This window comes from Cynocephalus volans, chromosome 18 (assembly GCF_027409185.1).
Source record: "Cynocephalus volans isolate mCynVol1 chromosome 18, mCynVol1.pri, whole genome shotgun sequence".
Taxonomy (NCBI): Eukaryota; Metazoa; Chordata; class Mammalia; order Dermoptera; family Cynocephalidae; genus Cynocephalus; species Cynocephalus volans.
The window spans coordinates 2,482,856-2,499,093 of record NC_084477.1 but is presented as its reverse complement, the minus strand read 5'-3'; the positions used below and the strand labels follow the sequence as shown (position 1 = coordinate 2,499,093).

Here is a 16,238-nt window from a genome sequence, read left to right as displayed (position 1 = left end):
GTGTCCCTTGGTCACTTTATTGTGCATTTTCAGAGTAGTGGTTGAAGTTGAGAAAACAAAGCTCAAGTCGGTGAAAATTGCTAGTTTTTAGTGTTTCTAGTGCAAGTTTTTGCTTAACCGTAAGCTTTGAAGTACTTATTAATTATCATACGCTGTTCTGGAACTCTTGTTATTAGAATTTTCTATGTATAGTCAGCTAGGTAATGAGGATTTAAGATAATTAAAATTTAATGATCTGCAGGAATAAGAGTGAATACATTCCCATTATCTTTGCTTCTATCATCATACTTCTACCATGAGTTTCCAGTACTGGTTTCATCTCTAAATTAAGTGAAGTAATAATAAAATAATAATAATAATAATAATAATAATAATAATAATAATAATAATAATAGGCATTGGAAATAGACCAAGGATGTCTTCTTGGTGCAACAATCATTGAGACCAAAAATTAGTTCATGTTAATTTTAAATGCATTTCTAGTTATGCAGCCTAATTATATTAACTACATGTCCTATAAGTTTTGACTGGGACCACATATATGGACATCTTGGTTTTATCCTTTTCCAAATATTGTACTTGGTCAAAGCAGATGTGTCACTGGTCATACAGAATGCCAGAGAAGATAATTTAAATGCAGAAATCCTTTGTAACCCCTTAAACTACTCTGAGTAAATAAGGGTCTGGATTTTTTCTGCGTTACATAAGAGGAGGGAAAGATCAATAATGCTGTGGTAGAATTAAACTCAGTAATTAATTTATCAGTTTTCTTCCTTGGTATAGTGTGTGAATTAGTATCTCAGTGGGCTGAGTGAATCACCTTAAGATGAAAGTGGCCAAACATTTTATTTTTGACAAAACATTAAAAATTCCTGCCTAAGAATTTGATTCTTATAGCTATCATTTATGACAGTAAATCCACAGTAAATTTCCCGTGCTAGGCACATTGCTAAGAGTACCAGGTGCATTATCACGCTGAATACCTACTACGGCTTTTGGAAGAACCTCAGCTATCCCCCATCTCCCACTCTCCCCAATTTAGGAATCAGAATCTGCATTTTAAAAATATCCCAGATGATTCTGGTACACATTAAGGTTTGAGAAATACTACTTTATTTTACAGAGTCCATGTTCATAATCCCTACGCAGTCCTGTCTCATAGAGACATCTAAGATAATAATTTTAGTAAGAAAATTAGCCAACTCTAATGTGATTTTAGGTAGATTCAACATAATCCTTTTTCTCATGGTTTGTTCTAATCCTGTAGAGTTCCGATTTCTTAATCCTGAATTTTTCATTTTTTTCCCCTAAGCGTTCAGAGATCATTTTAAAAGAATCTACACTTTTCTCTCCATTGCATCTGTAGTCACTGGAACCTAAAAATGTTCTAGTTTGCTATTTTCAGGTTTTTGTTATTCAGGGTGTTAAGAAGGACAGATAATGACAGTGGTTCATAACACAAAGATTGAGTTATACTGGGGAACGGTGGAGTCCATTCTTTTATCTGTCCTCTTCTGAATGTATACCTTCTGGAAAGTGGTGGATAATTATTGTTCCTACCTATAATCTTAGGCATTTAAATGTAAAATACAATTTATAATCAAGTACATTTGAATTATAATGGAAAAAGCAAGTTTCAAATATTAAACTGTGAAGCATTCTGTGTGACCTATTTAAAGACTAACCCCTAAAGCATGAACCACTCAGGTTTAAATAGAAAGGGTCAAAGGTTAAGAGGCAACATGCAAATAGCATTTTTAGAGAGAGTACTTGGACATAAATTTGGAGAATGGACCAGAAGGGATGAGACCCTATCAGTGGCTCTTGAATCACTGGGAAGGCCTTTAAAATGCAGATTGATGCTTTCTTCTCCCAGATTTTGTGATGTTTTGTGACAGGGCTGGACAATTTGCATTTTCAGTAACTTCCCAGGGGATATTGATGCTGACTGGTCAAAGGAGCACACTTTGTGGACCACCAGATGAGCTTTTGGGAGACCAGTTAGAAATCTTTTGCATTCATCTATGCAGGATATAATATACAACTACACACTGACAGTAGAGTTGAGGAGGAGGGATGGCTTCCAAAGATACAGAGGAGCTGTAAGTGACTGGACCTGATTCCAGACCAGACTGTGCATGTGCAGGGAGGTAGGAGTCTAGATTGACTTCCAGATTTCTAACTTTTGTAGGTGGATGGAGAACTCTTATCTGAACGTATTGAATAGAGGAGGAAGAGCTGATCGGAGTTTCGGGTGGAACTGATAAGAGTTAGGTTTTAGACATGTGAAATGGAAATTATGTGGGTAATTTAAATGGAGATACCTTTTGGGAAAGGAGAAGACTGCTGAGTTGAAGATGCAGGCATATGTGTCTGCACAGGAAAATTATAGGCCATGAAGTGAGGAGAATAAGGTGTGGAGATCAGGACTCTGGGATATGCTGATACTTAAGGTGAAATCAGAGTAAGTCACATTCAGAAGGACTAAGAACTGGCAGGAACCCTAGAGTTTCCCTGATGTGATCACTGTACATTGCACACATGTATCCACATATCACCTTGTACCCCAAAATGTATACAGTTGTTATGTGCTAATTAAGAAAAGATAAATTTAATAATAAAAAAAAGTGTGATCACCAAGTCAACACTACCAGGAGGTCAAGTGATGTATGGACTCAAATGTGCCCATCACTGTGAGGAACCAGAAGATGACAGGAAGCTTAGTAAAAGCAGTTTTGGCGGAGCAGCATGGATGGGACCCAGCTAGTATTTGTCTGAAGAAACTGTTTTTCAGGGCAGAGTACATGCCTTCTGCTTTTTCTGACATTAAATTTCTGTTTTCTTCCAGCTCTGAAGAGGACAATCCTATCAGTAGCAATACTTTGCTCTATTAATAGATTCATATTCAAGTTTTAAGCTAGTTTTTCTAGGTGAAACTTAAAATGTTGAAAGAGCAAAGTTAGAATCAAATATTATACATCGTTCTTTCCTTTGAGTAAGCAGCGCCTCTTGTGAGGTATTGTCTCTTACCACAGGCGGCTCTCAGACGTGACTGGGAGATTTCTGTGGTTGGTCCTTCTGAAAGGGTTTTATTCTCCACCCTCATCCCTGCTGGGGAACCAGGAATGCTATTATTGCTATTAACAATATTGTTTCACTCTGCCACTTTGTGTGCCAGCTGGCTGTGATTATTTTCATAGCTTCCTGATTGACCTGACTTAAACTGAAAAGGAAGACAAGGTCAACAAATGTGCCAGCTGTTAAGGCAGCTGTCAGTTTTGGTAATTTGAGCATAACTTCTTATTTTCTTTCCCTCCAGTGTTTTTCTAAGCAGATTTAAAATGAAACAGAGAGTAAATAAAAATTTACTGCCCTTCACAGGATCAGGACCTGGGATAAGAGTTTCATAGCAGGATTTATTGGTGGTGTATTATTATCTGGAAAACATGGATTAAACACATCTCTAGCAGCCTGCCCACGTGTGCTTTAGGAAACTTTCCCATGGGATTGTGTGCACTGACGCCTCAAGACTCTCTGGGAAGCCAGACTTGAGATTGAGCTTGTGCAGCCCTTTCGATGTGCACCCCTTTCTGTTTGTGTCCTTCTCTTATTGGAAAGTTCCCCACAAAACGTGTCAAAAGCAGATGAGTGGAGTTGCCAGTCAAATAGTGAGCTTCCTAAATGACCCCGTTGAAAGCACTTTTTCCACTTTGTGGTACAACTAATCTGCTCTAACAGGTTCTCTGTGTGTGAACTTTTATTTTGCCCTTCACCTGTTGACCAGCATTTCAAGGCTCTAATTTAAAGTATGAACACATTTAAATGACCAAATGTGTCATTGTTATTTTACAGAGACCAGTACTAATTTTCTAGACTAATAAAAATTTTACTTGTTGACAGATCAGGCTTTAAAAAGACTGGTAAAGAACTTGACTTTGAGGCTGGTGGTGACTACTGGGGGCAAATCTTTTGAAAGATTTATGATATAAAACCCAAAAGCTCTCTTCAAATATGAAAATATGGTTTTGAATAGTTTAAATAATGACAGGTGTTTTCTCTTAATTTGTTCTTCATTTAGGATTTTTAAAAAATATGTAATTAAGCATATTGGAGTTCAAATTAACATTTTCCCCTTTTCTTTCTTGAGCAGGTAGTCAAGTTATTAAGCAACAAAAGATCACAAGCAGTTGGAATATTAATGTCTAGTCTTCATTTAGATATGAAAGACATACAACATGGTAAGTGTAAAAATAAAAATTCAGCTTTTGAATATTATAATTTGGGCTAGAGGATATGATGTTTGGTGGTAAAATTATTTCAAATTTAGAGTTTCTGTATCATGAGGTTAGTATATTTCCTGTAAGTGCTACCAAACTTTCTCCCATGATTGTTTCTGGAGCATTTATCAGCTCTAAGAGTTTTTTGGTAGAGTCTTAAAGTTTTTCTGTGTATCAAATCATGTCATCTGCAAACAGGGACAGTTTGACTTCATCTTTTCCAATCGGGATGTCCTTTATTTCTTTCTCTTGCCTGATTGCTCTGGCTAGTACTTCCATACTGTGTTCAATAGGAATGGTGAGTCTGGCTATCCTTGTCTTCTTCGTGTTCTTAGAGGAAAAGCTTTCAGCTTTTTCCCATTCAGAATGATTCTGGTGCGGAGTTTATCATATATAGCTTATATCGTGTTGCAATTGTTTCCTTCTATATCTTTTTTGTCGAGAGTCTTTTTCATGAAGTGATGTTGAATTTTGTCAAGTCCCTCCTTAAGCTTGTTGAGGTAATCATATGGTTTTTGTCTTTGCTCTTATTGATGTTACGTATCTCATTTACTGATTTGTGTATGTTGAACCATCCTTGCATGCCTGGGATGAATTCCACCTGCTCATGGTCTATAATCTTTTTGGATGTGCTCTTGATACCTGCACTCCCATGTTTATCACAGTTCTATTTAAAATGACCAATATATTAAAATACCCTAAATGTCCATTGTTGTACAACTTGATAAGGAAAATGTGGTATATATACTCTGCCATAAAAAAGAATGTAATTCTGCCATTTGCAGCAACATGGATGACCATAGAGAAAACTATGTTAAGTGAAAAAAGCCAGGCACAGAAAGAGAAATACTGCATGTCCTTACTCACAAGTGGTTGCTAAAAATAATAATAACACTAATAAACAAATAAATTTTAAAAAGAAAGATCAACAATCACAATAATAGGTTGAGCTTTCAAAAGAACAGAACAGAACTGAGGTTACAAGAGGTATTAAAGGGGCATGGGGAAGGAGTTTAGTGAGATATTGGTAAAGGGCCACAAAAAATGATTACATCATGTAATGTTGATTATACTAATTATCCTGATTTGAGCATCACATATTGCATACAGATATTGATATTCAATGCTGTACCCCACAGATACGTGCGATCAATTATGTTTCAATAAAAAAATTAAATAATAAAGTGATTATAAACACTGCAGTCATAATATTCATAGCATATTACCACATATAGATGGACCAGATCTATTTAGCACAGCATAAAAAATTTTTTAAAAATTGTTAAATAAATTGATGAATATTGAAGTACTGTAGTGAAAGTTTAAGTAAAAAAAAAAAAAAAAAAGATCCCTTTGTTCTTATAACTAGCATTATTAGTACTGCTATTAAATAATTGTAATTTTTCTCCAGAATAGTAACTATAAAGGTTCTGGATATAGAATAGAGTGGAGGAAAAAGTTTTAGAATCCAAAGGCCCTGAGTTCAAGTTTTGGTCCTGCCATTTATTTACCGGATGGTTGAGGGTGGGAAAGACTTAGCCAAGTCTGTTATCATATTTCAGCCTCAGAGGTCTGGTCTGTAAACATAAACATAATTATGAAAAAGTCAAAAGAAAAAAAAAATCATAGATGTTGGAAAAGGGATGTCATGTCTTTGCACATGACACAGGCCTTGCACTAAGTGCAGCAGATGATAGGAAAACAGTACTTCAAAGACTGTTGCCAAGACAACCAATTGATAACAAATGAACTTCCACTGCTGATTCAAACTGCTCACTGCAGGAAGGCCAGGAACCCAAAATGCCTATTGCCATAGTTGTAAGTAAAACTTTAAAAAATGGACACATTAACATATGCTTATTATAATAGGAATTAGGGTGCAGAAGACCACAGATGAGCAAATTAGATTTCGAAAAAACTAATTCATCTCAAAAATGAAAATTGTGCATTTTTGGAACTATTTTAAACATTTTAAACATTTCAAAAAATAGCAAAGCCTGTTAGAATTTAAATGAGTATTTGTGATTCATTTTAAATAAACTCAATATTCTTAAATTTATTATTTACCAAACATCTAAATATTTCAAAAGCCTCAACTCAGCTAAATAAGGTAATGTTAACAGATCCAGGTGCTTAGAGATGAATGAGGCATAATATTGTTGAAACAGGTCCTTTTTCTTTAAAAAAGAAAAAAAGAAAGAAAAGACAGAAAGGATAATGTAACTGCCTTCAAATATAGCAGTTCAAGAGTATGGGAGATAACAGGTCTATAACAGATTGATCATACTAGACTTTAAAATGAAAAAATTCTAAGAATTAAAAGAAATGTATTTGTTTCCAAAGAAAATGTGTAGTACCAACTTGAACCTCATAGATAATTCAATTTGTATTGTCTTCAAATAGCTTTCTGACAAATTCTCAATGTTATCATCCAATAGCCCATGAAAATGGTAATCAAATTATCTGTTCACATTTAATTATTAGTATTTTACCCATAGACATAAATATTTCAAATTTATCTTTACTTGAATGTTAGCATATCAAAAAACTGCTACTGTTTATGTTCCTTTTTATGAAAGAAATATTTAATAAAACCAACTGTTCAGTAGAAACAATGCAAATATACAACCTGATTTTAAAACAGCTTCCAACTATGTGCTCTAAAATTCAGTTTTCCAGGTCAACTTGTGTCAAGTTTGATGAGCAAATGAGGAAATCTAGGGCATTCTGCCCCCTTTCCAAACAGAGCTCCTTTAAAAAAAAAATGACCAATATAGAATATATCTATCTTTGCACTCCACTTTTCACTTGATCTAATTTCTAATCCATGTAGAGTACTCTATAAGCAACAACATAGTAGCTTCAAGTAGGATGTAATCCTGAGGATGTTGTGAAAACTTGCGTGTTTGCAGGACACTGAGCATAGCCCTACGTAGCCAGTGCCAGGAGAACCATGATGGCAAATAGGGTGTCATTTGCAACAAGCAGGAACACACTGAAGCATGCCTCGGTGAATGATTGCATCTTCTTCTAGTGATGTTAACTGTACATTTTCCTTTGGTTTAATCAAACTAAGTGTTCACATGATGGTCTCAGATGACTGACTCACTTGAGTACATAATTCTTTCTATAGAACCCCTGAGGTGGGGTCAAAGTTTTCTCTTGTTAATCTCACCAGGACACATGATCCATTGATCCCCTCCCTCACTGTACTGTCCGTCAGCTCCCTTCCTTCCATCCTAACACACATTCTTAACCATGAACCATGATTTATTCCCTCTCTCACATATACCCCTGGATTCCTCGATGCCTCTCAAGGTATCATACATACATGGCAAAACCCTTGTTAAAAACACCTCTTCACCAGCTGTACACCTGCATCCCACACAGCTGAACATTTGCTGAGGGAAATACAGACACCCTTAAGTCCATGGCCCCTAACTCCAAGTGGGCCCTTCATTGCTTCCCAGCAGTCATAGTATAATCCCTTGGCTAATCACTCTGCCTCTCTGCTAAAGAATTCTGTCTCCTCTCTCCTCAAATCTCCAACTCCTCCCTCAACCCCCTGATTCTCAGTGGATGACCTCGTTTCTTACCTCGCTGAGCCAAAAGAAACAATGAAAAGAGCGCTCCCAGGAGCCCCTGCCTCCACCTCTGCAGCCATGCTGCCTCTGTGTGGCATGTTCTCACCCCTCCTGTGTTCCTGTGGATGGACTGTCAGTGTCCCATTTAAGGCCAGCCCTTCCACTTGGCACTGGTTCCCAACTCTCCCCCTACTCAGATGCACCACTCTAAGGATGACCCCTCTCTCTTACAGACTCGATTCTTCCATTCCTAAAGGCATCATTAGCATGGCTACAAAACACACCAACTTTCTAGTGAGGAAGCTTGACCCCAGTTCCTCCAGAAGCTGCTACACCAGTTTCTTGCTCCTCATCTCAGCAGAGTCCACACTTGCCGTCTCCCAACCACTCTGCCTCCATCTCTCTCAAGCAGACACTGTCTGGCCTCCACCACTTCACCAAACAGCTCGTCAAGATCCCCAATAACCACCCAATAACTCGACCTGCCAGAAACATCTAACAGAGCTGGTCGCTCTCTTTTCCTTAAAAAGCTTTTTGTTCACTTGGTTTCAAGATGAAACAATCTCTTGGTTTTCCTCCCACCTCAATGGCAACTTCTCGGTCTTTATGGTTTATCCTTATCTTTCTGCAGCCTCTTAATGCTGAACCCCAGGGCTCAATAATTAGACTTCCACTCTCCTCCAGCTACACTTACTCCCTTGACTTAAATGTCGTCAGCAGCCTGAACCTCTTGCCTTAGTTTGAAATTATATTTCCAACTGTCAACACTTCTACTCAGATGTCTATTAGGTATCTAAAATTTAACATGTCCCAAATGGAATTCCTGATCTTCCCTCTCAATCCTGCTCTTTTTGCAGTTTTCCTGATCTCAGTAAATGCAACTACAAACTTTCATTAACTCAGACATTAACTCCTGGAGTCCTCTTTTTCTCAGACTACATCAGTAGATCCTGTTGCCTCTACCCTCTAAACGCATTAAGAACCTGACTGTCTCATGCACTTCCACTGCTGCTTCTCTGGTCCAGACCACCAGCATCTTGCATCTGATTGCTGTGACAGTCTCTTCACTGGTCCTTCTGCCTGTCACCTTTGGCCTGTTTTTTTCTGCACAGCAACAGAGGAATCCTGTGAAGACATCCTCTGCCTAAGCCCTCTCATAGTATTTCATCTTTCTGGGAATAAAAGCCAAAGTCTTTAAACAGTTGACAAGGCTCTACATGATCTTCCCCAATTATTTATCCAAAACACACCTCCAAATTCCCTCCCCTGGAGTGCTTTCTCCAGGCACACTCAGCAATGTGCTGGTCCATTAAGTGCGAGGACATTATCGCTTCCAGATCCTTGCACTTGACTTGTTTTTTACCCTTGCATGATCTTCCCCCAGGTATTTTCAGGGTTCCTTTCCTCATACCCTTCACATTTCGCCCTCTCATTGGGCTTTCCCTGACTCTCCCTCTCCCCTCACTCAGGGCTCCCTACATCCATTCCCATCCTTAGGGTGTTTCCCCATTGCACTTATCACCATTTGACTTACCATACATTTTGCATTTTTTTTTTAATTGCTTTTCCCTTACTGGAATGAAAGCTTCATACAGACACAGATTTTTGTCTCTTAGTTTTCATTTCTGTGTCCCACTGCCCAGAATGGAGCTTGACACAAAGTAGGCACACAGGAAATAATTGAGTGAGTGAATGGGTGATGAAACGTTGGAAGAAATAAAGGAAAGAAGACAGTAGGAATGAATGAATCATGACCTCCTGATGTCAACGTCAATGCTGACATCTTCCTTCATGGGAAGAACCAGGGGCTAGTGACTACAACAGCAAAATCCATTACTCCAATACACCCTAACATTCATGTGAAAATATTTCACTAAGGTAACCATAGTCTTTGAATGCACTTTCCTCCTTATCTCTTTAATTGGCATAGAAGTCTGGCATGGAGAGACACCCTCCTTTCTGTGACTTTCTTTGGCAAAACGTACCCGAGTGTTGCCCTCATTGCAGAACTGAGACAGAAGATATGACAGATAGTTACAATAGAAGGAATTTTAAAACAAATTCTCTAAGACATCCATCAAGGGAGCTCTTTGTAGCCTGTACAGTGGTCTCTTTCTCCGTGTCTCTGCCCCCTGCCCCTCTCACACACACAGAGTGTGTAACATGGGAGTGCTACAAACAGCAACTACAACCTCTAGCTGGTAAACTGGTGTTTATTTATGAACCATGGAAGAAAAACATCATGCACCATTTTTCCAGCTGAAGCCCCTGGTACCATTACTAACCCTGAGAGTTCTCAGCAAGTACAGCAGAGGTTCAGAGCATGGACCTGGATCCGGACCACCTGTGTTTAATCCCAGTCCCATCATTTGCTGATTAAGGTTCTTTTGCTGCTCTATGCCTCAGTTTTTTCACCCTCAAGTGGGGATAATAACATCAACAACCTCATAGCATGGTTGCAAGCCTACACACAATAATGACTGTAGGTATTAGCTATTATTATCAGCAATTGCCTGTCTTTAAATTTGGCATCATAAAAAAATAGCCTTAACAGGAACCTTGCAGATAATCTATTTTAATGTCTCGCTCAATTCAGAAATTCTCTTTACAGCAACTTAATTCACAAGGACTTTATTCTGTCATTAACAGTGATAGAGGGGCCGAGCCCGTGGTGCACTTGGTAGAGTGCTGCGCTGGCAGCGCGGCGACGCTCCCGCTGCGGGTTCGGATCCTATATAGGACTGACCAGTGCACTCACTGGCTGAGTGCCGGTCACGAAAAAACGACAAAAAAAACCAAAAAAAACAAAAAAAAAACAGTGATAGAGAAACCTCCTCCTAATTCCATTTCCTTAGAAGACCCTGCTATTATTCTGCAGTGTCTCAAACGAGAAAGAGTCATTCCTTTACAATCTATCGTGGAAGTGACAAAGTTCATATAGGAAATTGTGGTTTTTTGCATTGTAAGCCTTTCTGTACAATTTATTTTCTTAATTGCATGTATAATAATTTGATTTAAATTGTTTGATTAATTTTAAAATGTATTCAGAGATATTTGGCTGAAAATGCTACCGAGGGAGTAGAGATCTTGTTGCATTGCAAGATGGTGATCGGCATGAAGTATCATTACCGCAGTCATGCCAAAAGATAACATGCCATGGCATAAATATGGTGTTTTCACCATTTTATCTGATGTCTCAGCACACAGCTTAAGGGGGATCACTGTGATTCTGTTTCTAGGATGTACCTCATAGGAACAGCATGGGTGTGGCTCCTTAAGGGCAAGATTGAAGATGCCAATCACTCCTTCCTGTCCTCACCTACAGTGCTCTCAGGTCCTCACTTGATGTGACTGGATAAAGAAGGCCAGAAAACATCTTGAGAGTGGCCACTTTGGGGTGATGGAAAGCACCTGTTAAAACACAAGGAACTTTAAAGAAGTCAATTTTGAAATTACAAACATGACTTTAGTTAGTAAATGGGTTTCCCCTCCCCCCACAATAACAGTTCGAATCCTAGCCTTCTCAAGGATTATACAAAATAAATACTTTAGCAGAAGCCACACTTTCAACACACAATGGTACAAGGGTCAAAGCTGACATGACATGATTAACTGTGAGCTCACCCTAACTGCTCTGCACTCAAATTTGGGCTCTAATTTTACACACAATCCATGTGGTGCTGGGCATTTCCATTAACAATTACCCAGTGACTGTAAAGAACAGATGCAGCATTACAGGGGGAAATGCCCTGAGCTGCAGCGGGCAGTCTCCAGCTTCACACAGTGACCCTGCTAGTGGGGGGTCAATGGGGTGACAAGAATCAACATATAAACAAATACTAGGGTAATTCAAAAACATCATGGAAAAGTAGAGTTAAAAGATAATAAGAATTTGTCCGTGAACTTTTTGCAGTACCCTTGTATGCAGCACACAATTCAGATAGTAAGTGCAACGAAGGAAAAGAATAACGATATCCAAAGCTCATAGCTTCAGTGCAGACCCTAGTATTATATTTCTCCTCCCCATAAAAGTATAATCAAAGAGACCAGCTGTGGAACAATGTCACACAAATCTAAGCTACGTTCAACCCAGGTGTTTTGCTGAACCTGTAATGAAAGACATGGTTATTCATTTTACCTTGACTTAATAATCTATCTGTGACTTAAAAAGACAGACCTCATGCATCATTTTATTAAAACTGCAGGTATTGAAGTTATATTTTAAATTAACATGTATTCTGATATTAAGTTTATGAAAGTAGGTTTTAATGAATGTATACTTTAATGAAAGTACCCAAATGTACTTTTCTTACTGCAAGGGCACAATTGATGAAAAGGTTACACAGGCTCACTGGATCTCACTTTCTCCTCAAATTTCTAATTCTAAGTGACTTTACATTTCAATGAAAACCATTCACTAAACCTCCCAACATCATTTACTACATTTTTAATGTCTCAATAAATACAATAAATGGGTCTCAAAATTCTATATCCTATGTGAGGCAAACACATAAATGTAAAAAAGGGGGGGGGCATGAAACAATTTTCTAAGCAAGCCTTGAGTTTCATAAAGAAGCCAGATACTGAAAAACCTAGTGGGAAAAAACAACATTGCCCACAGTGAACCCAATTTTTGAAAAATAAACAAGTGACTATGGATAAACTTATTTATGGTAATTAATAGGCAATTGAAAAAGCTTGTGTTTCTAAGAATGAAACCAGAAACTACAAAAAGGACCAGGAGTTTGTAACCTACAATTTGCTTGGTAGAAAATTTAACAAGAAAAACATCATTTGGTGGCAGCCCAGCAGGGTGAAAAAACTGCTGGATGTGTGGGCTACCCTAACACATGCAAAGAGAGTCACATAAAACCATTGCTGAACATGGTTAGGATTCAGAAAGGCTATTTCTAGATTATAAAGGAAGAATTCTTATACTTTATACTCTTAGCTAGAAACTAGATTAACCATAAAATAAAAAATAAAATGAAAAAATAGAATGTCAAAGGAAGAAATGGAAGCATCTCCTTGCATCTCTACTTAGCTGGTACTGATGTCCCACACCAATACCCATTTCTCCAACAAAGCCAAATTCCTTTCCACTGCTACCTTCACATGCCACCCAGAGCCAACTCACACAGCAGAGACAATGTTTAAGAAACCGCACAATTATGAGAAAACTGAACCTTTCAAGTTTCCAAAACAAGTTGCTCTCTTTACACATAGATATACATAGTCCAAAGATATAGCCATGCCCAACTGCTAATATAATTTTCATTTTTATCTCCATTCAAAAAACAGGGATGGATACAGCCAATATTAAAAAACATTTCAGTAACACTGACCAAAAGCCCAAACTATGCAAGAGCCAAATCTGCCTTAGATATGTTCCCTTTGCACTTAATTCCCAATTCTTCCCTCTCATCTCACTCCTACACTCCATCAGAAGGAACAGTTCCTGCGTCCCATTCCCTCCTTTGTCCCATGGGCAAAGGCTCCAAGTAGAACCTGTTTAGAGTAATGAAAAAAGGAGTAAAACTTAAGTTTCTTTCTCTCATTGGTTGCCCATCCTTTACATTTCAAATACCTCCAAATCCTATAGACACAATTAATTTCCTAAGGAATGCAGGAAGAAGACAACTAACTTTGATTGAGGGCTTAATATGGTGTGTGTGTGTGTGTGTGTGTGTGTGTGTGTGTGTGTGTGTGTGTGTGTGTGTGTTACAGATAAGAACTCATTTAACAGCCCTTTGTACTAATAAGGAAACTGAGGAACAGAGTTATGAAGTAATTTACCCAGGTTTACTCAGCCAGGGAAATGCTGGGATTCAAATGCACCTTGCTCAGCTTGGGCTGCTATAACAAAATACCATAGACTGGATGGCTTAAACCACAGACATTTAGTTTTTCATAGTTCTAAAAGCTGAGAAGTCTAAGATCCAGGTGCCAGTAGATTCAGTTCCTAGTGAGGGCTCTCTTCCCACCTTGCAGGTGACTGCCTTCTCACTGTGTCCCCACATGGGACACAGGGAGAGAGAGGTACTCTGGTCTCCCTTCTTAGAAGGACACTAATTCCATCACGGGGGACCCACCCTCATGAACTCATGTGAACCTAATGACTACCCAAAGGCCCCATCTCAAATACTATCACATTGGGGGTAAAGGACTCAACATATGAATTTTTTTGGGGGGGAAAGGGGGTACATTCAGTCTGTAATGAAAGCTAAGCAGCTTGGCCCCCAGAACCCTTGCTCCTAATCATTTTAGGCTACACTTGAAAGTAGAGAAAAACCTAGGGAAACACAGACAGTAGGGAGATGAGAGGAATAAAGACCATGCTGAGAGCATGAGTAAAAAGTGAGAGCAAGCATCCCCCAGGACTGGACTGGGTGATCCTCTGTATTTCCTACATACTCTCTGAGCAGTTGGCAACCTAGAAAAGAGACATGGTATGTTCCATACCCCATGCATCACACCCATTTTACAAGTACTCATAATTTCCTTTAGTTCATTGACAGGCTTAGGCCCACATTGCTTTTTCTAAAGTATTTCTTTTGTTTTTGCTTGGTTCTATCAAGAACAACCATTTCCATTAATAATTTCACTGAAAATATTTTTTCCTCATTTAAATCACAGATGTGAAAAAAATTTACAACTTCGTTTTTCTAAAGAAGAGCCAATAAGCAAACCAGGGAATTTGTATAAAATGACAGAAAGCAATAAATGAACTTTCTAAATTTATATTTTCCACTGCTTTGATAACATTAAAAAATTAAACAGAGGGTGACCAAAATGGTGTCTGTGCTGCCCTGGGTTTTGCCTCTACTTTCAAGTGTAGCCTAACAATGATTAGGAGCAAGTGTTCTGGCGGCCGTGCTGCTTGGATTTTGTTACAGACTGAATGTTCGTGCCCCCACCACCACCAAAAAAAAATTCATATGTTGAAGCCTTTACCCCCAGTGTGATGGTATTTGGAGATGGGGCCTTTGCCACTTTGGTTTTTGCATATGTGGCATATTGTCATTTTATTAGGTAACAGACGCTCTCATTCTGCAGGAAGCTAATACACTGCACAGAGCAGAGAGCAATGAACTAGTCAGAGGAACTGGATGCTCACTCTGGCCCTATTAAGGTGAAGCCCTGGGCGGGCTTAATCTTTCAGCCTTAATTCCCTTTGCTGTAAAATGGTAATTAACTCCCTTTCTCTGAGCCATTTTACACAACTACCAGCAATAGCAATAGAGGGAAGAAGGGAGAAAAAAGAAACAAAAGTCAAACCAATATTTAATTTCATGTCTTTGGATACTAATAAAAATATTTGATATGAAATATCTTAGAATAAGTATGCTGTTTACCAGTAGCAATTCTCTTTTTAGTACCTGCTACCTCACGTTATTTGTTCCTAGACAACTGTCAGGATTAAGGCTTCTCAGTTTTGAGCCCTTTAGAGGGAGTTCCATGACAGCACAAAAGAATAGCAACATGATGCAGTTCCAGTGAGGACTCATAATACTGAGATTTAAGTGGAGTTTCTGATTTGACTCTAAAAACGTGTTTATGGTTCTTCTAAGGTACGCTTATTTTGTTAAAAAGGACTTGAGAAAGCAGTCATTAAGTTTAGAGACCAAAGAATAAAAATAACCCTGATGTTACTGACTGACTTTATCAACAGTATTTCTGATGGAATGCTAGGTAGTTTACATAATTATCTAAGTTCAAGACATGATTTTTAGAAATCAGGTTTAAATAGGATAGAAATTTCAACACATACATAATCTTGTATTCATTGCCTGTGGGCCCACAACTCCAGTTAGCTTTAGACAGGACAGACATAAATGACAGGAAGTCACTAGAGCTGTTTAAATCCTGAGCTGGACATCCCTACAGAATATCAAAACACTGCTATGGTGGGGATCACTCAATACATATTGGGTTCTCCTTGGTATAATACCTATAATCTATTTTAAAATACATTTGCAGATGGAATGTAATAGTATGAGGTATGAACTTTACCAAGCAGTATGAACTTTTCCAAAGTTCATGGAAAAATAGAATTAAAAGATAATACAAATCTTTCTATGAACTTTTTGAGGTACCTTCATGTGTATGACCCAGTTAAAGCTTCAACTATAGTGGTGGTCTGTGGTCCTAATAATAAGGGTCCATATACCAGAAATGGTCTATATAAGACCATACTCCAGAGGCAGCTAATGCAAGCTGCTCAGTTGTCCCTATTTAAACTAACAAGTCAGGCTTTAATTAGCATACTAATGTCTGAAGTAGGCTTTCATTGGTGAAACTAAATTTATTCAGGATGTGTGTGGATGAACTAAACATTCTTAGAGATATTCCATGCCTACTCCCTTCCATAGATTGA

At 38.2% G+C, this 16,238-nt stretch overlaps 1 protein-coding gene across 1 annotated transcript in view; it reads left to right on the top strand.

The window, feature by feature from the left end:
- Window positions 1–16,238, top strand: part of FMN2 (formin 2) — a 268,229-nt gene that overhangs the window by 126,323 nt on the left and 125,668 nt on the right. Inside the window, exon 7 of the mRNA XM_063082920.1 lies at window positions 4,151–4,238. Within this exon, the coding sequence (XP_062938990.1) occupies window positions 4,151–4,238 (88 nt within the window). The remainder of the gene's footprint in view (window positions 1–4,150; window positions 4,239–16,238) is intronic.